The 24932-nt window shown below is 40.4% G+C and overlaps 1 protein-coding gene across 2 annotated transcripts in view; it reads left to right on the forward strand.

Annotated features, from left to right (window-relative positions):
* The window catches only part of TSHR (thyroid stimulating hormone receptor), a 153978-nt gene extending 134510 nt beyond the window's left edge, over positions 1-19468 (forward strand). Inside the window, exons 9-10 of one of the 2 annotated variants that reach the window (XM_036843095.1) lie at positions 14593-14781; positions 16918-19468. In XM_036843095.1, coding sequence (XP_036698990.1) covers positions 14593-14781; positions 16918-18331 — 1603 coding nt within the window. In that variant the 3' untranslated portion in view covers positions 18332-19468. The remainder of the gene's footprint in view (positions 1-14592; positions 14782-16917) is intronic. The other variant, XM_036843096.1, reaches the window with a different exon arrangement.
* The last annotated feature ends 5464 nt before the right edge of the window (positions 19469-24932 follow it).

Genomic DNA, 24932 nt, shown 5'->3' on the forward strand with positions numbered 1-24932 from the left:
TAGATGTATATTTAACTTTATAGGATATACGGTCAAACTGTTTTCCAAAATGACTATCCCATTTTCTAGTCCCACCAGTGAAGTGAGTTTCATACTTGCCAATCCATTGTATTATCAATCTTTTTTATTCTAGCCATGCTAGTGGGTGTAAAGAGATATCTCATGGTGGTTTTACTTTGTGTTTCCCTGACTATTAATGATGTCGAGCACCTTTTCATGTACTTGTTAGCCATTTGTATATTTTCTTTTTTCGAGGGTCTGTTCAAATATTTTATCCATTCTTAAAGTTGGGTTGCATGCCATTTTGTTGTTATTGAGGTGTGGTCCTGGGTAATGAAATCAGTTTTAGTCTTAACTACCAGTCCTCTGTCATCCCTAGTTTATTCTCTCTTTCTGTTTCTCTTTTCTTTCTAAGGAGAAATAGCTAATCTGAAACAAACTCACACAAGGTGTTCATTAACTCATTCTGCAGATATTTAACTGAGCACCTACTGAACTCCATGAAAATTATAAGAATAAGATACAACCTCTGCCCTGAAAGAGGTTACAATCAAATTCAGGAGAAATGTGAATAAGGCACTATAAGTTTAATGTAAAAAGAGCCATAAGAAGTATTTAAAGAATCAAGATAGCATTCCTGATTAGGGTGACCAGCATAGGCCTTGTTAAAAGAGGTGGTATTTGAGATGGGCTTCAGGTGAGGAGTAGAATGACAATAGACAGAGACAGAAACTATAAGAGGAAGAACAAAGGCAAGCCTGCAGAAAAACAGGATATATCCTAAGAGCAACAACAAAAAAAAAAAACATAATTTGGGCCAAAGGATAGTGTCTGAAAAGCGTGTTGTGTCGAAATCATGTTAAGGGAACACGACCTGACTCAGCAGGTAAGGATGACCCACTGAAGGTTACCATGGAAAGATTAGTAATAGCTGCATAATCCATTACAGTTTGTGGCCCTCTTCAACTCACCCCATGCTTCCTTTCCTTGGCCTCTGCCCACCCTTGACCCTGACTATATTAACCCTGGGTAGCTCTGTCCCAGCCATGGCACTGGGATCGCTCATCTCTACATCTTGGCTGTTTGGCAGGCACTGGCCCTCCCTCAGAGGGAGGGAAATCGAGCCCAGAGGCCTAATCAGCCTAGTGTTCCTTGTCTTCCTTTCTGTGCCTGCCAGCAGAGCCTCTGGAGAGGAAGGGAGCTTCCCAAGGGTGGAAAACCAGAGGAGTTTGTCGACTACGCTGCTCTACTCTGGGCTGTGAAATGAGTTACAAAGACAAACAGACCTCTTGCAGTGCCTGACTTGGGCACCAAGCCAGACTCATGCCAAGGAAGCCGGGTTGTCAGGGAAGCAACCAAAGCAGGATAAGCAACTTATCCTCCTAAGTCATACACCCTTTTCTCCAGAGGCACAGCAAAGGAGAGGGCCTGTGACCATTTTGTAGAGTCAATGAGAGCTGCAAGGAAGGTCACAGAAGAATTTGAAGAGAAAGAGAAGACAATTACCTTTCCAGAATTGTGTGCATGCTGGCTTCTTGCTAAAAACAAAAGGATGGTCTGCTTCAGCCCTAGGAATCTTTGGACCAAAGGAGTTATGTCAACAACTTAGGATACTTGATTCCCCCCAAATCCAGATTTATTGATCAGTAGCATCTCTTACTACCATAGCCAGATATGATATGAGAAGAAAGGATTAATACTTTAAGTCACAGAAATGTATAATGATAAGGTTACTTTTTACAATTACTGAGAAATTTTCAGAGCATTTCCCAACTAGGGGGATGACTCTGGTAGGAGAAGGATGATGGAGTTATTGCAAAGATCCTCAAAGTCGTACAAACCTTTCCTCTTCTTCAATTGACTAAAAGCCCAGCTACTATTATCCTCAAAAGATTTTTACTTTAAATAAAGTTCTCCAAAGCACTGAGAGCCACTGTCCTAGAGCAATGGCCTCAAATGATCATGCATTTTACATCAGGGGATTCAGTCTGAGTAAAGGTTTTTGTATCTATGCCACACCAAAAAGTAAACTAGGATGACTGCATCTCTAAAAAAGAGTAATTCACAAATCCATGAACTGTTTCTTTTAACTCAGTTTTGCTAAAGTCAATTATTTAAAGGCTTTTTACTTTGATCAAAACTGATAGAACATAAAAGAATCTTTACTGAGTCTGAATTCTAGGTAAACAACACTTGAAGTTTCAGGGAAAAAATTAGAAAAAATTTTCTAAACCATATTAATTTTCTAAACCAGTTTTATTAACTAATCAGTGCTCTTTAGCCAAGAGCCCTCAACAGTGAGGAATCTTTGGAATAAAAAGCAAGTAGGAACACATATTTTTTCTCTGCAACTTTACGTGTAAATAAATCTACTTTTTAGTGAGTGCCTACTAGTCTCAGTGCTAAACATTTTAAAATAAATTATTTTATTTTATACTATCAATCCCAAAGGTTTCTGACCTCTCCACACTACTCCACTCATAATTTCTGGTAATTTTACCCATATCAAGTCTCAGTTGTATGATGAAAGAAGAGAAATGAGATTGCATAGGGCCAAATAGATGAGGCAAAAATCATGTGTACTCTGTTCTGTAGCAAGTTTTACTCATGATTTTATAATTCACTAAAAGATGCCGATAACAGGCTGATAGGAGGGGTGAATCAACCTGGGATTAAATTTTTAAATAAATAACCCACAAATATAAATAAAGAAGCAGTTTACAGTGTATACAATGAGGCACTCAATTCTTCCCAAGTAAATATGGATGAGTACTAAATCTTTGACTCTTCTGTGATTTTTACTCTTGGAACAGGTGGAAGGAAATAAGGTAGTTAAGGGTTTTCATTCTGACATGCTATCTCTGTCAAGTCTCTGAAATCCATTTTGTTAATTATGTTCTGCTTCTGAGTCTAAAAGAAACAAACACTCAAAAGAAAGTGGACTTTTCATTTCTCACAGACTGATAGTGATGGTCATTATGTATGTGTGTTGCGCGTCGGGGAGGACAGAGGAGAGGACTTAACACTGAGGAGGATATGTTTGTGTCTCAGCATTTGACTATCGGTAATACCTTGCCATCATTTCCTCTTGTTACTGTGTGGAGGAGCTCCAACCTTACTGAATTACAGTATACAGGTAGTTTTTCACTCCAGGATACATAATGCTCAGACAGTCAACTCCATGAGATTTCATATGTCGTGAAAGCTATAGTCTTAAATGAAGTGTAATTATGCAAACTCAAGAGCGAAAAGAAAGAAGATAACAGTGATATCGGAGTTACAAAGCAATTTTGTTTGTATGCAAAGACCTCAAGAAAAGATTGGTAATTTATGATCATCTAAATCTTTAGACAAACATTTTCTTATTAATAATAGGGGCCATTTTTGAGCTTCAGCTGTGTGCTAGATTCTTTACAGATCACCTTGAGTCTCTTTAACTATTCAATAGTAGGTGTCATTATCCCTATTTAAGAAATGAGAAAACTGAGGTGCAGAGATATCAGGTAAGTCCCCAAGGTCAACTGGCCATAAGTGGTGATATTAGGATGCAAACCCAGCCCTAACCCAGAAACACCATCAATTTACAGCACATCAGGTCAACCCCTTTCACATAAGATGATTCTTGCTCCTGTTGTAATCCTCCAACTTTGCTTGATCACTTTCTTAAATTTCTACTTAAACATCCCCAGTTCTTGATCATCTGACTCTGGAGAAAACCAAAGTCCTCACCAAGGCCTTCAAAGACCTATGCTGTTCGCCCCCCACCCATGACCCAGTATCTCTGATCCCATCTCCTGCATCTTTCCTCATCAATCCACTCCAGCCACACTGAACTGGTGCCCCCAGGCATGTTCTCACCTTTGGGCTTATGCACCAGCTGTTTTCTCTACCCAGATATCCATGGGGCTTGCTCTTCTGACTCCTTTGAGTTTTTGCTTAAATGTAAGCTTCTCACTGAGGTCTTCCCTGAATTCCTTGTTTAAATTGGAAGCTGCCCATCACCCTTCATCCCATTTCCCTGCTTTCTTTTTCTCCATGATACTTAGCACCATCCAAACTTCTAGCCATTTTAGACATCTACTGACTTGTTTACTCTTTCTCCCTCCATTAGTGTGTAAATGTAATGGGAGAAGAAATTTTTGTCTATCTTTCCCCATGGTTGTAACCCCAGGGCCTGATACAATGACTCACACATAGCAGAAACTCCTTAAGAACGCCTCTTTTCTTATGGGTTCTCTGAAAATGAGCAAGCCCAGTAGCGAAGTAGTCCATGTGAACAACTTGCAAATTCTTGCTGCAAGTCAATCTTCATATGAAAAAATTAAAGACATTTACCTGTGGGCACTGGCAGCTTGGAGGGATCTTAAAGTAGAATACCTGATTTTAAAACATGCTAATGATTGACTCATGTTGTAGAAACATAAGCAGTTTATATAAAATGAAGTCGAGGCAGATGCCCTCCTGCCTCCTCATTGTTGCTTTCGGACCATTATCTCTCCTCCTCCTTAAAACCTCTCCCCAACTTTGACTCTCGTGCTCTCAAACATTACCACCCAAATATACTTTTTTTTTCTTTAACCACTCTTTTTTTGGTGTGAATTCTATACAAACCTTTATTTTTTTTTCAATTTTGTTTTATTTTCTTTCTTTTTAAAAAAAAATTTTTTTTATTCAAGTATAGTTGATTTACCACCCAAATATCTTTTTTGTTGTGATTTGTGAACGCCAAAGTTACTCTATCTCATTTCTTGAAGCTCTCAGCACCTGATGCACTGTTACTGATTCCTCTAACACTACTCCTTTCATAATTTTTGTTGATTTCAGTATCCATGTGGGTCTTCTTTCCTATACCTTGGCCTCTGACTTCCACTCCAGTAACGTTGTTCTCCACTCTACCTCTAGACTTCAGGTCCATGGCCATAGGCCTGTCATGACCAATGATTCCAAACCCTTCATAATCTCAGTCTCAAACATTCTGCTGTCTTTCCATGTGTTTCCTTCTAATACAGTCATTCCTTCAATTCTTTGGTCTTACTAGGAGCTACAATCTATTACTAATATTTCACTGTCTTTCACCTCTCTCATGTCTTCATTTCTTCCTTATGAAGCTTAAATTCCATATCTATCATTATAAGCACTGACTTGTACACACAGCCAACTAACTACCTTGACCCTCTCGCTATCATCTTTGCATAGAAAAACCCTACCTTGGTTAAATCCAATTCCCACCTACTGTGGGCCTGGACTTTTGCAGGTGGGCTTGGCAAGTGGTTTCATTTTAAATCATTCACCCCAGGTGGGCCCCGAGTGCTGTACAGCAATAACATCCCATTTCTCTAGGTACTCTCCCAGATGAACATGTCAGACCTCCTCCCCTCTCCTCAGTTCTCTAGTCCTCTCTCATTCTCATGCCCAGCTGATCACCTTGACTTCCATTTCATTTAGAATAAAATCAATCAGAAGAGAATTCCTCATGCTCCCACCACCACATCTACCCACCGTCCTGTATCTATGTCTACATCCTCTGTCTCCTCTCCTGAATTTTAAGTCACTTTATAAGGCTGGGCCCTTCACCAAGGTCTTGGGCCCCATGCCCTCTCAGCAATTCAAGGGCATTGCTTCAGCAATCCTCACCCTTCTGTCCCATAGCATCTATATTTTCCTCTTTACTGGATTATCTCCCATCAACATTTAAACATGCTATTGTTTCTCCCATCTTAAAAACAATATTTCTTGAGCCTATGGATTAAAAGACACCTAAGAGACATATCAGTCAGCTGTAATACTTAGGTCAACTTGGCTCCTGACTCCAGTGAGACAACTACCTTGCCTCTCTTGGAACACTGATTGAATATTTGATGACTTTAAAGAGTTATTATTATTTTTAAGTGTTCTTTTATTTTTAAAAGATACTTTAACTTTCAGGACTATATACTGAACTACTTATAATTTAAAAATATCCCTTCAACTCCATATCTACCTCTGTGTCCTTTTGTAGCAAGACATCACAAAAGAGTTGGCTAGAATCCTAAATCCTCTCCCCCAATCCCTGTTAAGCTCACTCCAATCACGTTTTCACCATGCCACCAAAACTGCTCTTTTCAAGGTCACCAGTGACTTCCACAGTTGCTAAATCAAATGGCCAATTCTTAGTTCGTGTCTCAGAAGCATTTAACTAGGTTGATGACTTCATCTTCCTTACAATACCTTCTTCGTTTGGCTTCCAAGACACCACTCTCTCTTGGTTTTTCTCCACACCTCTGATTGCTCCTTCCCAGTCTCCCTCTCTGGTTCTTCCTCTTCTTCCTGATCTCTTGTTGTTGGAGTACCCCAGCATTCCACCTGTGGCCTTCTTTTTATCTCTCTTTATTCGTGTCCTTGGTGATCTCATCCACTCATATGGCTTTGCATAATGCCTGTGATATCTAAATAGAAATCTCCAATCCAGACAACTCTACCAGACTTATAACACACTGCCTACTTGACACTGCCACCTGGATGTCTAATAGGCATCTCAAACTTGACCTGTCAAAACTAGACCTCTGACCATTCCTCCAAATTTGCTTTACCTGCAGCCTTCCCCATCTCAGGAAATGGCAACTCCATTCTTCCAGCTGCAGACTATATGTCATGGAGTCATTCTTGACCTCACTTTCTCTCAGACCCCATATCATCCAAATCCATCAGAAAATCTCATTGGTTCTACCTTTTAAATCTATACAAACTCCAACAATTCTCAGCATCTCTACTGCCACCACTCTGGTCCAAGGCACCATCTTGTCTATTGTTGGTCTCCTTGTTTCCACTCTTTGCTCCCTTTGGTTTATTCTCAAAGCAGTAGTTTGATCCTTTTAAAATAAGTCAGATTGTACCATTCCTCTGAAGGCATTTGGTCTCACTGTGATGAAAAGACAAAGTCCTTTTGATGGCCTACAAGGCACACATGATCTGGCTCCCCATTACCTCTCTGACTTCTTCTTCCACATTTCCTAACCCCCCACTGTCTCAGCTCCAGCCATACTGGCCTCCCTGCTTGTTTAAACACACCAGGTACACTCTCATCCCAGGGACTTTGCACTGACTGGTCTCTCTGCCTGGAATGCTCTTTCCCAGATATAACTATGGCTCTCTCCCTCATCTCCTTCAGATCTTCGCTCAACCAACTCCTCAGTGAGGTCTTCCCTGACACCCTTCCCCATCTCTAATTGTGACCTACCTCTGGGCTCTTCCTTTCCCCTACTCCGTATTGCTTCTCCCCATGGTACTTATCTTTATCATCTAACATACTGTTACTTTTTTTAAAAAATTATCCCTCTCTAGAATGTAAGCATAAGAAGAGCAGGAATTTCTGCATGTTTAGTTAACTGCTGTAACCCTAGATTCTAGAACTGTACCTGAGACATAGAAAGCAATCAATAAATACTTATTGAATAAATGCACATGCTGTTTTAAAATTTTAAACAAATAATTAAACAAGCTCACTGTCTTGAACTTATAGCTTTTAAGCCCTAGTTATTTTTAATTCAGTATCAATAAATTAATTAAACTGCTTTTTAAGCAGTAAGTTAATCTTCTTTCTGCTCTTAGATGCATTTCATCTACCAATTTACAGATGTGACTACACATTTATAATGGATCAGCTTCTACATATCGACCTTTAGAAAACACCACATTCATTACAAGCAAACATAAAAGAGACTTGCAATTGCTGCTGAAACATTGGCAAGCCGATTAGTGCTTATTTAATTTGCAATTGAATTCATCAAAGGTTAATCGTGTATTTGATAATGACAAAATATCTCACAAAAAAATAGAAACTGTTCCAATGTTTGAGGATGCTAGAGCACATAATTGCTTCTGAGGAGCAATTTGTTCTTCCTATGACATCAAATATCAGTTGGGTCTTTTTTTTTCCCTGGCATCCTTAAAATTTGGTGATATTCTTGCCCAGTATATAACCCTGCAGGCCTCACTCTCTCCAAATTCAGGTTCTGTTACTTTCATTAGACCCTTAACTTGAGATGGTTCCCATGACCTAGGCAATTAGACTTCAAACTGTCTGCCAGGCTCAGCTCAGCTGCATTCTGTTTTGTGAGTAAATACCTTCTAGAGACAAATTCTCTTGAAGTTCAGTGCCCGTCACTTGATGAGCTCCTTGTGGAAAGTGCCAGAGTCAGTAAGAGAGAGGGAGGCCCTCCAGCTAGTAGGCTTCATTCAATATGGCTGCATTCACAAAGGAATTCAGGTCCTTTAACAGCTGATAGCTACTCTCCATATTCTTATCACTTCAAAACCAAAATTTAAAAATTAAACTATATTTTGAAGGATTTATTTTAGGAAAGATACACTATTAGGAAATTCTGGATTCAAAGTGGTCAAATAAAAATTTAGATGAATGTGAAAAGATACAGCTTCAAATAACTTAAAATGATCCCTGCCTTGTTAAGTCTGAGGATTTCTTCAGACTGAGGCTCTTTCTCCATCAACTCCAGATTTGGAGATTGTCCAGTGTGGCTCAGCACTCAACAAGTATTCATTCTCAGCTCTTGCACATTCTACATGCTAAATGGAGTAGTGATTAAAAGTCAAAGATGATGCATTGAACTTAAGCCTTTATTTCTTCTCCCTCCCGAGATCCCTCTAAAAGATGGAAAGAAAATTTTAATGTACATAAATCAACAAGACAAAGAAGACGGGTGAGGGCAAATGGATGGTCTGGAGAGCTACAGAATTCTGGGGGGAAAAAAGGCAGAGGAGAAGGAGGCAAAACCCACACGGAGCATATATTCAGAGGCAACTTCCTTGTCCTGCAGAATCTCTGAAGGGTATGAGATTTAGCGGTGATGGATGTGGCATGTGGCAAGAGACGTGGGGCTAAAAACAAAAGGATTAATTGAAGGTCTCTGTCTGGAAATGGTAACCCTCCACCCCATTCATGCAAAACACCAACAGCCAAGTACCTCCCCTCTAAGCTGGAGATTGAAGTCTTTTTTCTGAAGAAGCTGAAAAACTCTAAAACAAAAAAGACCTCCACATTGGCATTTTAGGGTTCAACAGCATAATGGCCAGCTCCCCACACAATTGCCCTAAAGCACAGTCTACTGGTAGACAAGCTCCCTATCAGATTTTCAGTGCCTCGTTCTTCAGCATGAATGTGACACCAAGGAACACAAGCCAAAGAATGCTTCTAACATGAAAGATCAAAACCAAGAAAAACAAATGGGGGGTGGGGGTGGGGAGGGGGATGAGCCTGGAGGAACCAAAGACGTTAAAGAGAACAGAAAAGAACTTTTTACAAAGCAACAATTAGTGACCTGAGATAAATCTGAGAAGATGTTTTATCCCTATAACTATAACAGTAATGATAATAATGGCTAATATTCATTGACAACACACTGTGGAATCTAAAAAAGTTGAATTCATAGTAACAGTAGAATGGTGGTTGCCAGGGGATGGGGGATGAGGGAAATAGGAAAATGTGGTCAAGAGGTACAAAGTTTCAGTTATGCAGTGTTAAGTTCTGACTGTCTAATACACAGCATGGTGACTATAGTTAATAATACTATATCGCATACTTGAAATTTGCTAAGAGAGTAAATCTTAAGTGTTCTCACCACACACAAAAAGTTACATCTGTGTGAGGTGATGGATATGTTAATTAGCTTGATTGTGGTAATCATTTCACAGTGTATGCATGTATCAGAACAGCACTTTGTACACCATAAATATATACAATTTTTATTTGCCAATTATACCTCAATAGAGTTGGACATTTTTTTAATTAATTTTTTTAATTCAATGGAAGAGATGGAAGATACAGTCAAGGAATTTTACCAGAAGATTCAATAAAAATAATAGCAGAAATTATAAGAAAACATGGACATATGTCTGATGGTTCCAGGACGGTCCTTTTCCACTTACCAGGAATTCCAGGGAAGAAACTCTAGTTATTGCATTATTCCAAGGCACAAGTTACCCTGGGAACAATACCAAAAATTGTCTTACAGGTGAAGAGCACAGGTCTCCAGATTGAAGGGACCCCTCCACCCCAGTGTCCAGCAAAATAAATGAAAAAAGATCTATATCTATATCAAGGCACACTCTCATGAAATCTCACACCAGGAAAAGAAGGCCATATAATCATTTCACAATATATACATATCTCAATCATCATGTTGTACACCTGAACGTAATATATGTCAATTATATCTCAATAAAGCTGAGAGAGAGAGAAGGGCTATAAAAGCTGTCACAGAGTAAAATCACATCAGTGACCAAAGAATAAATGGAATCTAAAAAAAAAAGAAAATGGTTCTGAAGAAACCTAGGAGCAGGACAGGAATAAAGACACAGACATAGAGAATGGACTTGGGACACGGGGAGGGGGAAGGGTAAGCTGGGACGAAGTGAGAGAGTGGCATGGACATATATACACTACCAAATGTAAAATAGCTAGCTAGTGGGAAGCAGCTGCATAGCACAGGGAGATCAGCTCGGTGCTTTGTGACCACCTAGAGGGGTGGGAAAGGGAGGGATGGGAGGGAGACGCAAGAGGGAGGAGATATGGGGATAAATGTTAAATGCATAGCTGATTCACTTTGTTACAAAGCGGAAACTAACACCACCATTGTAAAGCAATTATACTCCAATAAAGATGTTAAAAAAAAAAAAAAGACCAAAGAATAAGAACCTGAATGGCATCGTACTTACCAAAAGCAACACTGGGTGCTAGAATTCAATAGAGTAAAGCCTTTAGGAATTCTGAAGAAAAGTGATGTGCAACCTAAAATTTATAGCCAGGTAAAGTGTCCATTGAATACAAGAGTATGGAAAAAAGTCATTTTCAGTCATACAAGGACTCAGAAAATATTCTTGCATATATGACCTCTAAAAACTTACTTGGAAATGTACTCCAGGGAATTCCCTGGTGGTCCAGTGGTTTGGACTCTGCACTTTCACCACCGAGGGCTCCGGTTCAATCCCTGGTGAAGGAAACTAAGATCTTGTAAGCCAGGAAAAGAAAAAGGAAGAAAAGAAAGAAAGAAGGAAAGAGAGAGAGAGAGAGAGAGAGAGGAGAGAGAGGAGTGGAGGGAGGGAGGAAGGAAGGAAGGAAGGAAGAAAGAAAATGTACTCCAGTGAAATGAGGAGAAAATCAAGAAAGAAGACAACACAGAATTCAGGAAGAGACTCGCACTGGAGAGAGGGCAGAGACTTAGAGAAGCGTGAACTGTAGACATTGGAGGAACCATGGGTTTCAAGCTGGAAAGCAACAAAACTTGTTCTTTCCAAGTTTTAGAAAGAACATCCTGTCCTAAGTCTGAAGGCAGAATTAGTAGACACTTTCTGGGAGACGAGTCAGGAAGTTTTTGCAAAACTGAGTTGAAATGTAATTCAGACCTAAACTAAGGTGGTAGTTATGAGAACCATGACACTGTAGACCCATAAACAGCAGAGCTGAAATCTGATTGGGGGTCTAGCTCAATTGCATTTTACTGTAAACATTCATGGCATGAATACTGAACAAGGACAAGAGAGAATCCACAAGGACATAAGCCCTGGAAGATGGCACTTGGTGGGCAGGAAATAAAGAAATACCAGTAGGCTTAGAGGGAAGAATCATTCCATTGGGTTATTTTGAAAAGAGAGGCAGTGCTGCATCCGCTGGGAAGTATAGGAGCTCCTACCTTCCTTTCTGCAACACTCAGAGCTGTCTGATTAAAACTGCAGATCTCTGCAACAGAGGTTACATTTTTTTAAAAGGGGGGGCTGGAGGGGAAGCCGTTGTTCCCCTTGCTTGACTCTGGAAGGGCTGAAGTAGCACCAGTGCCGCAGCCTACATCAGGAGAGGGCCGCACCTCAGAGCACTTTAGGAGCAGTGCTTAATGGACACTTAGAGCTCCATCAAGTGGCTCATGCCAGTGGGGAGTGAGATGGCTCCAGATAGACTCTAATTCGGGCTGTAAGCAGTCTATGGCCCTGAGATGAGGTTGGAGAGGAAGGCAAGGGCCAGATCTGCAGGGCCTTGACAAGCATGGTATGAAGAGTAGATGTTATTCATGTACCTTGGGAAGTCACTGCAAGGTTTTGAGCAGGAGAATGACCTTGCTCGACCCACATGTTACGACTGCTCTACTGCTGTGTGGAGGATGGACTGGAAGGGAGTAAGAGCTGACAAGAAAACTACCACAGCAAGAGATGATGTTAGCTTGAACCAGAGAGCTTCCATTAGAGATGCAAATACGAGCTCTTCTGGAGTTCAAATCCCTGTATTTTGCTAGATTGAATGGAGGAGGAGCAGGTTGGTGTCAGGGCGGGGGATTAGAAGCTAAATTTGGGATGGACCTGTCAAGTTGGAGACGCCCGTGAAAACTCCATGTGGAAATGTCAAATAAGCAGTTGACTATATAAGCCAAGATCTGGGCTGGAGCTGTATTTGCTTGGTTCCTTGCTTCTGACTTGAGCTTAAACTCCAGATTGTGGCAAGGAGGGCATTAACATTGAACACCTACTATATGCCAAGTACCAATTATGTTACAGATGTTTCCATCACAAAGTTTATACACATTTTCCAAAAACACCTTCCCAATTCAGCCCCACCAGGACCCAGCTAGAGGCTACCTGGGAAACGCTCATTGCAGACACTCAGACAAATCAGGGAGTAAATTCCTCCCCACCCCCCCAGATTGCTAACGAGTTCCTGGAGGGGTTGCTGCACCTGGATCTATGTTCAAAGACTCCAGAGACCTGAAGATATGAAGGAGCCTGATGATAATCCCAGCCCCCAGCCACTGAGCTGTCCTAACCTTCAAGTCTTCCCAGCTGAGTCCCAGACAGCAGAGAGCAGACACAAACCATCCCCTCCATGCCCTGTTCAAATTCCTGGCCCACAAAAGCTATGCTTATAATAAAAAGATTGTTGTTTGATGCCATTTAGTTTGAGGGTATTTTGTCACGCAGTAACAGGAATGGTTACTAAAGTGTTTTCTCAAGAAATATCTATTAAAATGCAAACACACTACTTGGAAGGATAAACTCTTTCAGATGAATACACACAATCAGTGTATCCAACAGACAGCAAAGCAGAAAAAAGGAGCCAAGAGATGCTCTCTTGTTTCACTGACAGAAAAGAGACACGTAAGTGGCCTCCAGAAAACCGGAGGCATAAAGATGGCCACACCATGAAGACACATGGCTAAAAGAGAAAGAGATGCATCCAAAGGAAGATGGGGCAGGAGAGCAAAGTCCAACCTCATTTACCTCACAACTGGGCTTAATTCCTCAACTCTCTCACTAACCACAAAGTTATTCATTTAGGCCAGTTTTCCAAATATACTTGCTTAATGTTAAAAATCACCTGGGGATCATATAGTAACAAGCACCAAGGGTAATTATTACCCCCAGGCAAGTTTGGGAAATGCTGAAATATAGAATTTTTAAATTAAATATAAAACAAAATAGCGAACATGACACCCTCCCCCCAATAATCACAGTTCTGCAGTGAATGGGGTTAATACTCAAGCTTCCTGTTTATAAAAAGCAAGTAGCAAGTTCTAGCAGCCTTGAACCCTGGGAATGTAAATCCCAGCTAAGTCCAATTACAATAATGTGGAGGAAGAAGTTGAAAATATTGGAATTCATTTGCTAATCAGTCATTACTAATTACATGAAACATTAAAAATATGATTGTAAAAAAAAAGGAATATTTAATGAATGTCAGTTTAATTCAATTGATAATATATAAAATAAGAGAGATGTTAGGTTAAATATTTATGGTCTTATTCAGGCTGCTTTTCAACACAAGTAAAAATGATGGAGCAAGATACGTAACCTGGATTCTGTGGGACTGAGAAAAGAGCAGAAAATGTCACACTAAAAGCCATGAATTAATTCTACTTTAATAACTGACATTAATGTCTACACTGTCCCCAGCCTCACCACCTCAATCTGAATCTCATTTCAAATTGTTAATATAAGTACTGGAGTTTTCTTTCCCGGAATACATTTAGAGCCTTCTAAAGAATCTGTGGTGAGATTGTTCTGAGTCATGAAGTCACCGTGTAACTGGTTATGACTCCCAAGTTCTACGTCATTAGGAGATTTTCATGATACTGGTATTGATCCATATCGATGAGCACTTTATCAATCCCAAAACCCTAGTCCCCACAGAGACTGGGAGCAATTTAGGCCCCTCTGAGCCTGTTCAAATTTATTTCTCTTGCCTCTTGAGACCATTTAGTAGTTATATGATGTAGTTTTCCAGAGTAAAATTGACATCCATCTCTGATTCCAAGAGTTTGTGTGTATTGTAATGGGTAAAACAAAATGTCTGCTGAACTATGTATTATTTGTACTGATAGATCCTGGAGTTCTAAACAATAAAAATGGAAGTCCCTTGCAAAATACCAACTTAGAAGCATAATATCCGTCCTTAGACCAGTGGCTGTGTGTAATAACTCAGAGTGTAGCATATTCTGCAGCAGGAAGCATCATGTCATCTCCCCATTAATCTCAGGCCTGTGTGTCTTTCTGGCCAAGAACTGGAAGGCCCTGGCTGCTCACCATCTCTCTGTATCTCTGTTCTCTCCCTCCCAGGGATGTCTCTCATACCAGTGTTACTGCCCTGCCATCCAAAGGCCTGGAACACCTGAAGGAATTGATAGCAAGAAACACTTGGACTCTAAAGAAACTTCCACTTTCCTTGAGTTTCCTTCATCTCACACGGGCTGACCTTTCTTATCCGAGCCACTGCTGTGCTTTTAAGAATCAGAAGAAAATCAGAGGGTAAGTGGCAGTGTCTGGAATAAGTGACAAAAGGCTTTGGTGGAAGTTGAATTAATTTCTGGGTTTGAGGAAGAAGCTCTGTGGTTTGAAAACCAGGTGGAGAAGAATTTGGAAACATCCGTCAGAAACATGAAGTTCATGGGACACAGTGACTGCAGACCGAAAGTGGTTGCAGATAAGAAATAAGGCCTGTGTCGCTGGATCACAGCAGGGGAGGGAAGGATTTTAGGTGATGATGTAGGAGAGGCAGGAATGACCAGATCATGCAGAATCTTATAGAGGTTACACGACATGATTTCTGGCCTCCAGAACCAACCCATATTAGGTGCCACAACTATGAGGACAAACTTAGGAACAACACAAGCAATTGGATTACCTGGTCAGTTCAGGCCTTGCAAATGTCACAGCTCCCTGGTTACAGTGTGGGCTTTGTAGTCACCTGGGTTTGTGTCCCACCTTTGCCACTTCCTCGCTGTGTTATCCACCCTACTCACTTAACCTTCCTGAGCCTTTGTGAAGGGAGATCGTAATGCTACCATTTACAGAGCTTTTGAGAAGAGCAAATGAGAAATTGAGTAGAAAACACCTATCACCATGACCTGGAATTTAAGTTCTCATAATATGTATTATTTTATTAACAGGCTGCTTGTGAGGCTGCAAAAGAGGGATGGCCTTCTTTTTCTCCCATGCTCTTTCTGAATCTTGTCTTCACCTACAGTTTCACTCTGCATCATTTCCCCTTTTATGTCTGTTCTTCGTTTATCTCTTATTCACTCCCTCTTGGTTTCTATACAGTATCTGCGGGTTGACTTCCTGCACTCAGCAGTTGTAAGTAAGCTGGGCTCTAGCTGTGGGGGTTGAAGCAAACAGGAAAGTTGAACAGCTGTGCAAAGAAAGCTAATGCGGGCATAACAGCTGCAGAAAACTAGGAGTGGGGTACGGGGATGGTGTTAGCCAGCCCTGAGCAGAAAAGGGACCAGGGACGGGTGGGAGGCTAAAGTGGACCTTGAGGTCAGGGTCCAGATTTCTCGTCAACCTCTAAACAGGTTGGAATAGGCAGTCCATCGGGCATTTTAAGCAGAGCTCAATAGATGAATCTGCTCAGAAGCTAAAGCCAGTTAAAGAATCCCATTTGGGGAATTCCCTGGTGGTCCTGGGGTTAAGACTCTGTGCTTCCACTGCAGTGGGCACTGGTTCCATCCCTGGTCGAGGAACTAAAATCCTGCATGCTGCGTGGCGTGGCCAAAAAAAAAAAAAAAAAGAATCCCTTTTGATATCAGTCTGGAGAGCTAGTGAAACACTAAATCTTACTTCCATAACCATGTCCGCACAATAGTGTCCATTTATTCATTTGTTCAATAAATATTTATTGAGCACCTGTTATGTGCCTGGCACTGTCCTATCCACAGCAAGAGGCTTCTTGCATTTTGTTTACATTCTAGAATGGGAAGTCAGAAAAGAAACAGGCAAACAAGAAGATATTAGATAGTGCTGTGAAGAAAACAAACACAAGGCTCAGGCAATTTATTAAAGAAGATGAAGGAAGCCTCTTCTGAGGAAAAAAAATCTGAGTTTAAAACTGAATAATGAGTAGAGGCAGCCATGAGTTTTTCAGGCAAAGGGAACATGGAATTCTAATGCTCTGAAGAGGGATAATAATAATAATAGTAACCAAAATATACATGGCACTAACGATGTTCCAGGTGCTGTCGTAAGAACTTCAAAATGATAAACTCATCTAATCCTTTAACAATCCAAAATGAAATAGATACTCTCCCTATCCCGTTCTACAAATGAATAAACCAATGTTCATAGACCTTCCCAAGATGAAACAGCCAGTAAATAGTAGAATCAGATCCTAACCTAGGCAGACTGGCTCTAGCATCCATACTTTTTTTTAAGTCACTGCTGTTCTTGAACTGGTTGCAGACGAGAAATAAGGACCAATGTCAGTGGATCACACTTGGAGAGGGGAGGGTAATAGGAAATGACATAGGAGAGACAGGCCTGACCAGATCATGTAGAATCTCACAGAATCATGTATATCATACGAAGTAGTTTGCATATTTTGCTAAGTGTTGTGGGGACTATTAGAGGGTTTTCAGCAAGTGGTGACTTATATCTACTGCCTTGCAGAATCCTTGAGTCTTTAATGTGTAATGAGAGCAGTATTCGGAGCCTGCGTCAGAGAAAATCTGTGCAAGTTTTAAATGGTCCCTTCGACCAAGAATATGAAGAGGATCTGGGTGACGGCAGCGCTGGGTACAAGGAAAACTCCAAGTTCCAGGATACCCACAGCAACTCTCATTATTACGTCTTCTTAGAAGAACAAGAGGATGAGATCATTGGTTTTGGCCAAGAGCTCAAAAACCCCCAGGAAGAGACCCTACAGGCCTTTGACAGCCATTATGACTACACTGTGTGTGGGGGCAGTGAAGACATGGTGTGTACCCCCAGGTCGGATGAGTTCAACCCCTGTGAAGACATAATGGGCTACAAATTCCTGAGAATCGTGGTGTGGTTTGTTAGTCTGCTGGCTCTCCTGGGCAATGTCTTTGTCCTGGTCATCCTCCTCACGAGCCACTACAAACTGACTGTCCCACGCTTCCTCATGTGCAACTTGGCCTTCGCGGATTTCTGCATGGGGATGTACCTGCTCCTCATAGCCTCCGTAGACCTCTACACTCAGTCTGAGTACTACAACCATGCCATCGACTGGCAGACAGGCCCCGGGTGCAACACAGCTGGTTTCTTCACCGTCTTTGCCAGCGAACTGTCAGTGTACACACTGACGGTCATCACCCTGGAGCGCTGGTACGCCATCACCTTCGCCATGCGCCTGGACCGCAAGATCCGCCTCAGGCACGCCTACGCCATCATGGTTGGGGGCTGGGTTTGCTGCTTCCTGCTCGCCCTGCTCCCTTTGGTGGGAATAAGCAGCTACGCTAAGGTCAGCATCTGCCTGCCCATGGACACCGAGACTCCTCTTGCCCTGGCATATATTATCCTCGTTCTGTTGCTCAACATAGTTGCCTTTATCATCGTCTGCTCCTGTTACGTGAAGATCTACATCACAGTCCGGAACCCCCAGTACAACCCGGGGGACAAAGACACCAAAATTGCCAAAAGGATGGCTGTGCTGATCTTCACTGACTTCATGTGCATGGCCCCAATCTCATTCTATGCTCTGTCAGCACTTATGAACAAGCCTCTCATCACCGTTACCAACTCCAAAATCTTGCTGGTTCTCTTCTACCCACTTAACTCCTGTGCCAATCCATTCCTCTATGCCATTTTCACCAAAGCCTTCCAGAGGGATGTGTTTATCCTGCTCAGCAAGTTTGGTATCTGTAAACGTCAGGCTCAGGCTTACCGGGGTCAGAGAATTTCTGCAAAGAACAGCACCGGTATTCAGGTCCAAAAGGTTACCCAAGACATGAGGCAAAGTCTCCCCAACATGCAGGACAACTATGAACTGCTTGAAAACTCCCATCTAACCCCAAATAAGCAGGACCAAATCTCAAAAGAGTATAAGCAAACAGTTTTGTAAGTGGTAGGGGGACTTAGGCTGGTTTCTTGAGCATGCATTCCAACCACTGACAAAACACACAGCTGACCCAACCTGCAGGTAGTGTTCAGCTCTGGAGAGGGACTAGCATTAACCTAATCATTGCCTCCAAGAAGGAAGAGAGGCTACTGACATGTCTGAATCCCAGGTGATATCAAAGTAATGTATACTTTCTGGAAGAGTTGCTGGATGCTAAGTGCAGTGATGACATTGTATAAAATGCTTAATAAATATCAACTGAGCCATGTTGGCATTGAGCTTTCTCACTTTTATACAGCATTTCATACTAAAGATTCAGCAAATGGCAAATGCTATTAACTTGGTTGGTGACCACAAGATTTAACTGGCCCCATATTGGTTTAGTTCCACTTCATGTTCCCTGATACAACCCAAGAGAATTTGAGTCCCTAGACACTGAAAAGTCAAGCAGAACATCATGCAAGGAACAGCTATTTTGACACATGAAGGAGGGGGAAGGTGTAGATTTGAGTTGTTTTTTCAGACTCTGAAACTTAATCATCTCTTCACAAGAATCTACCTGATGTGACCCAACTGTTGCCTGGAAAAACTGGCAAGATTTCAGCTGTTGTGGCTGAGAAAACTAAGAATTACTCTTCTTGGCCAGTCTTCTGGCATTAAATACGTGAACTCTAGAAAGTACTTATAAATAGTGACAAGTGGGAATTATGAGCGGGGCACACTAGATCTCCCACTGATTAATAAAGCAGGCTGGACACTAGTTTACTATTGGATCTTGGGCAAATTACTGGGCCTCTAAAGTCTGTAGAAATGAAGGAGCTTGCTGGCCTCTTCCAGTTTTAAAACTCCACGTATATCCCTTTCCCTCAAAACATAGGTTGCCATGACAAAGAGAAAGAAAAACAATAAAGAAGCAGAATCTGTTTTTCCTATCTTGTAGAGCTGCCATCTCCTTCTCTTTGGAGCCTAGACATAAGACCCAGGAAATTTTTTCTTTGTTTCATTTTTGGTTATGATGTCTGAACCAGAAATTCTATTGAGTGACCATATTGGGTTGGCTCTGAACCACTCATCTAATTATTAGATCTACACAGCTATAATTATCAGGCCAAAACCAGATTGATATTCACACAATAGAATTAGGGTTAGGGTGGTTTTGCAAATGCTTGTTATTTAGAGTTACTACTTCACTGTGCAGGTTCACTTGAAACATTTAACTTGTCTTCAGGGATTGGTTTCTTTACTTAGCCTTTTCTGACCCACGATACAGTACTAAAGAGAGGTTTCTTCTCTCTGAAACTGCCAGCTCTTTCCAACCTTGTTGACCACTGGACATAAAATCTTTATTCCCTAACAGTGCTCCCTTACTTAATATGGTCAGGATTTTTATCTATAGATGTATTCTCCAGGTTATCTGTCAAGACAGTCCCTTAATTTCATCCCAAAGAGAGATGGCATTTGCTTCTCAGTGCTCATGGACCACACTGTGCATTAAAACCACAGCATGAATTAAAAGCTTGTGTTAAGTCTATGGAGTGGGGCAAGTGGCCCAGTGGGTCCCCAGAGATGGTGACCCTGACTTACCTGGAATCTCTCAATAGCTATACCCATTCCTGATTATCATTGAGACATGGATTAGACATCTTAGTAGAAATATTACACACACCTAACATCATGACTAATCCACCAGTTTACTTGTGACTAATGAAATTAAACAAATGTGTTACCTTTGACATGTATTTCTCATCTGTAACATTTTGAAATACCACATCCTGATAAATAATGTGTTTTATCTTGAGTAGTTGAAATCATGCTTTGGAAACAGTCCTAGAAAAGTAACTTCTACAGAATTGTTGCTAAAATTTGCATTTGCAACATGAAGTAAATTTTCTTCCTATGAAATGACTATGCTGAGTCCTAAAGTATTGCTTTTTGTAATTTGTGAGCTTCTTTAGAGTTATTATTATATGTGTTAAAACTAAAGACAGGAAAAAAGTTGGCACATTGGCTAATAAATCCATATTAATAAATAAATTATTGACTACTAATAACTTAAGTATAATATTGTATCTTGGTTGTAAATGGTCTTTATGTGAAAAAATTTACTCATGGTAAAATGAATTATGATTCATTGAGAGGCAATGATATCTAAGAGAAAAAAAATGATTGGTGTTGACACTAGGAATTTATATAGTGCTCTAATGAAGATAATAAATCTACAAGACCTGGTCAGAGTTCACTTTATCTGGCAACTATCTAAAGATTTCAACTATCTAAAGATAGACCCAAATCAGTGAGGACAAACAGCCTCAAGTCAGTCACAAAAGATGTCACAAAAATTCATGCCCTAAAATTTAAGCATGTTGCTCAAAGGAGTGTCTCTCAAGAAACCCTCAAAGTTTGACTCTTGCTCTATAGATAATCTGCTGCATATCAGAAGCAGCTGATTAGAAGAAGAGAGTCTATTACAAGGCAGCACCATGAGAGGGGCAATAAAGTAAAAGCGAGGGCAAGAAGATGAAGCTGGAATCATAAGAATTAAAAACAATAACAGTTTGAGAACAAATACTCCTCACTGCTTGAAGGTTTTGGAGAAAAAACTGTATCATAACACAGTGGTGTGATTCTCATTCATTCTGAATACCTAAAGGGACAAGAAAAACTTGGTAGCAATACGTTCTCCTTCAAAAGATATAGAGTTCCAGCTCAAAGTGATGGATGAGTTCTGGCATCTATCAATCTTCCTTTTTCAAATCCCACTGAAATGACAGTGAGAAAATATAAAATGGGATCAAGCCAAAACTGTATTGTGAACAGGAGAAATGGTACCAACAACACACCCAAGTCTTTGATGACTTTCTAAAAATGGAAAGTTTCTGGCCTTGAGTTGGTGGATAACTTAGAGTGGAGAAGGCCACAGCCTAGAACATACAGGATAAGGCTGTAGCTGTGGAAGGATGTGTTCTTCCTTGCAGAGTCCTAAGAGACCCCTAAGCCTGAAGGTCACAGGACTGAGAGGCTAATTATGTAATCAACCGCCAGTCTATCTCACCTGGCCCCTCCCATCCCCTCTCACTCCATTTAGTTAGAACAACTGACACATTCAGTGTTTGCCCCAGGTTGAAATCAAGAAACTTATCTTAAAGAAAGTGAATGTTCAGTGTAGATAGGGCTAAGCCCCTGGTCTGGGGCGGGGGCAGGAAGCAGGGAACCTAGCCCACTTACCCACTTCCTGCCCTCACATCATAAAGTGAAGCCTGGTCATTGACACAGACGCATCAACATCAGTGTCCAGTCAGGGAAAGGCATCTTGGGGGAGAAAGATCTATGCCATCAGCTGACATTAACCATTCTCATCCTTTATTCAAAAATAAAAATGAACCACAATAATTATCAGACATTTGAGAAAGATGAACTGCATATCAATAGCCCAAAAAAAGACCAAATGGAACAGAGAACATTTCCCTAGAAAAGACAGTTCAGAAACACAGTACTATTTTTAAATTTGTAATTGATAACATCAGAGAAATTTGAGAAAATACTGGGCCCCAAAACAATAGCAAGCTACTATTTTTTTAAAAAGTAATAATCAAAAATGAGGAGGAGTTTTGGCAAATTTAAAATGGGATTGCCAAAGCCAAGAGCTTTAATAGAAGGACTAGGAGTTAAAGTAGAGGAAATCTAAAATGAACAAACAAATAAAGATGTGAAATATTTGACAAAAGTTGAAAGATACAGAGGATTAGTCTCAAAGTCCAACATATGTCTAATAGGAGTTTTAGAGAAAATGTAGAAAATGTAATAATACCAGAGCAACAGAAGGAAGAAAATTTCTTGAACTGATAAAGATTGATAGTGTCTCCTTAGTACTAAGGGGGCGGGGGGGTGAATGAAAAAGACTCATGTGTAGGACAGTCCATATAAAATGTCAGAACACCAAAAGTAAAAGGGAGATATAAAATGTTTGAGAGCGAATCAAGAGGGTAAGAGAGAAAAACGTCAGGTATTATAAAGAATTAACGAGCAGAGTGACCTTTAATTCAAGTTAACAAATTGTATACTGGAGGTCAATGGAGCAACATTTTCAATGCTGTGCGAAAAAATATTTAAATCCAGGATACTATACCTAGCCAAATGTGCGTCCAAGTGGAAGGGCAAAATAATAACATGTTTATATTACAAGTACTTGGAAAGTTTACTTATTTCAGATAAATTGTCCAACACTTGGAAATAAGCAAAAAGATAACTTTTTTTGGTGTGTTTTCAGTGCAGTGTTGGGCTTGACTTCCTATTGTTCAGGCTATTTTACAACTTGGTAAGGACAGAGGTTAACTTGTGCAAAGGATTTTGATCTGATAGAGATTCAGCTAACTTCCGCATGGTTTGTGGCCCCATTGGATATTAACCAGTTTTGTATCTAACCCAGCAGTTTTATCCTAACACTTAAAATTGCTTATAGATACTTAGCTTCTTAAGTGCTTTTTTTTGGACCCATTTTAACAATTTGCTGATATCTTCATCAACTTTTAAGTTGAATAAAACCTTTGAAAAAATGTTTATTTTATATTTGCAGAAGCGTCATTTTCTAACACTACCTATATATCCCATCTGAAAAATTACTTGAAGTTGTACTTCAGAATGTAATTTCCTTTCAATGAATCTCAACACACTCCTGGTTTTACAGTTAATAATATTTGTGTGCCATAATTCTCTAAACATTTTTAAAATCAAATTATATGGCTCACTTATATTTACCAATAGAATATAAATATTACAAGCCTTGACACGTCAAAGTAATGGTACTGTTGACAAGTCAGGAGGGGGAGGGGGAAGGGAGAGGAGCAGGACATGATAAAGGAGCTAATTCCCTATCTTACACAGTGGGGAGGGAGGGAAGACTGCCCACATTTAATAGAATAAGAAATAGAAGTCTGTTTTCTAAGGTTATAAAGTTGACCAACTGAAAAACTTAAAATTAATACCAGCCTCCAAATTTTAAGGCTGAAAGTTAGGAGATTATGCTAAATCAACTAATTTCCTAATCTCCCTTATGTGCAGACAAAAGATACATTGTCTAAATATCTATAGTTCAAGTAATAGGTACCTAAGTATATAATAGTAATACAATAACAACCACCAGAAGAACTAAAATCAGAAAATGGCTAAAAGTGGTTTTCTAGGGATTGGGATTAGGGATTGAGTACTGTTAGGGGCTGAATTGAGTCCTCCCAGATTCATATGTTGAAGCCCTAACTCCCAACATGACTGTATTTGGAATAGGACCTTTTTGGAGGTAATTAAGGTTAAATGCAGTCATAAGGGTAAGGGCGTAATCCCATTGGACTGGTGTCCTTATAAGAAGAAGAAGAGACACCACAGCTCGCTCTCATTCTTGTGCACACAGAGAAAAGGTCATGGGAGGACAGAGTGAGAAGATGGCCATTTGCAAGCCAGGAAGAGAGCCCATACCAGAAACGGAATCTGACAGCACTTCAATCTTAGACTTTTAGCCTCCAGAACTGTAAGAAAATAAAATTCTGTTGTTTAAGCCACCCATTGTGTGGTATTCTGTTATGGCAGCCCAAGGTGACTAACATAGATGAAAACTTTTCAACTGGTGCTCCTCTGTACTGCTAATTTTTTTTATCATATGCTTACTTTTTAAAGACACTGGAATGGAAATTATTATAATAGTATTATTCTTTAAGATAATAATTAAAATGTATCATTTAAAGAAAGGTGCAGAATGGCCAATTTTATCAGGTAATTGAGTTATTATATCTTTAGAGCTATAAGAGGGAGGCAGATATCACATTGAAGGTCACTTGAACAATAATCTGACCATTATGAAATTTAGATTTTTAGGATGTGACAAATCTAAACCGTGAGTTTTAAAGTGCCTACTTTGCAGCAATATCAAGTAAACTAAACACTAAGAAAGTAAAAGCCCTTCAGAATTTATTCTATTGGACAGTCTAATCACATTAAATCAGAATTTCTGTTTCCCTTAAATGCATTGCTGTAAGTTGCATAGGGAGAATGAAGCAACTAATTGTTATCTGAAATATGAATTTAGTAAGTAAAAAGAAAAACTCTGAATAAAGGAGAGGAAACTAAGATCGTGTAAACAACTTCAATTTCATCACCCATTTAGTATAATTTTGGAATCTATTTTGGGAATTTGACAATATTTGGGAATATTGTTTCATTTATTGAAGTATTTTAGATGGAGAGGGATTAGGAAGGTGATGGACAATTGCTATTGGACAGCACACAATAAAAACTTTAATTGTGGGCTTCCCTGGTGGCACAGTGGTTGAGAATCTGCCTGCCAGTGCAGGGGACACGGGTTCGAGCCCTGGTCTGGGAGGATCCCACATGCCGCGGAGCAGCTAGGCCTGTGAGCCACAATTACTGAGCCTGCGCGTCTGGAGCCTGTGCTCCGCAACAAGAGAGGCCGCGATAGTGAGAGGCCCGCGCACCACGATGAAGAGTGGCCCCCGCTTGCCGCAACTAGAGAAAGCCCTCGCACAGAAACGAAGACCCAACACAGCCAGAAAGAAAGAAAGAAAGAAAGAAAGAAAGAAAGAAAGGAAGGAAGGAA

Source organism: Balaenoptera musculus, chromosome 2 (assembly GCF_009873245.2).
Source record: "Balaenoptera musculus isolate JJ_BM4_2016_0621 chromosome 2, mBalMus1.pri.v3, whole genome shotgun sequence".
Classification (NCBI taxonomy): Eukaryota; Metazoa; Chordata; class Mammalia; order Artiodactyla; family Balaenopteridae; genus Balaenoptera; species Balaenoptera musculus.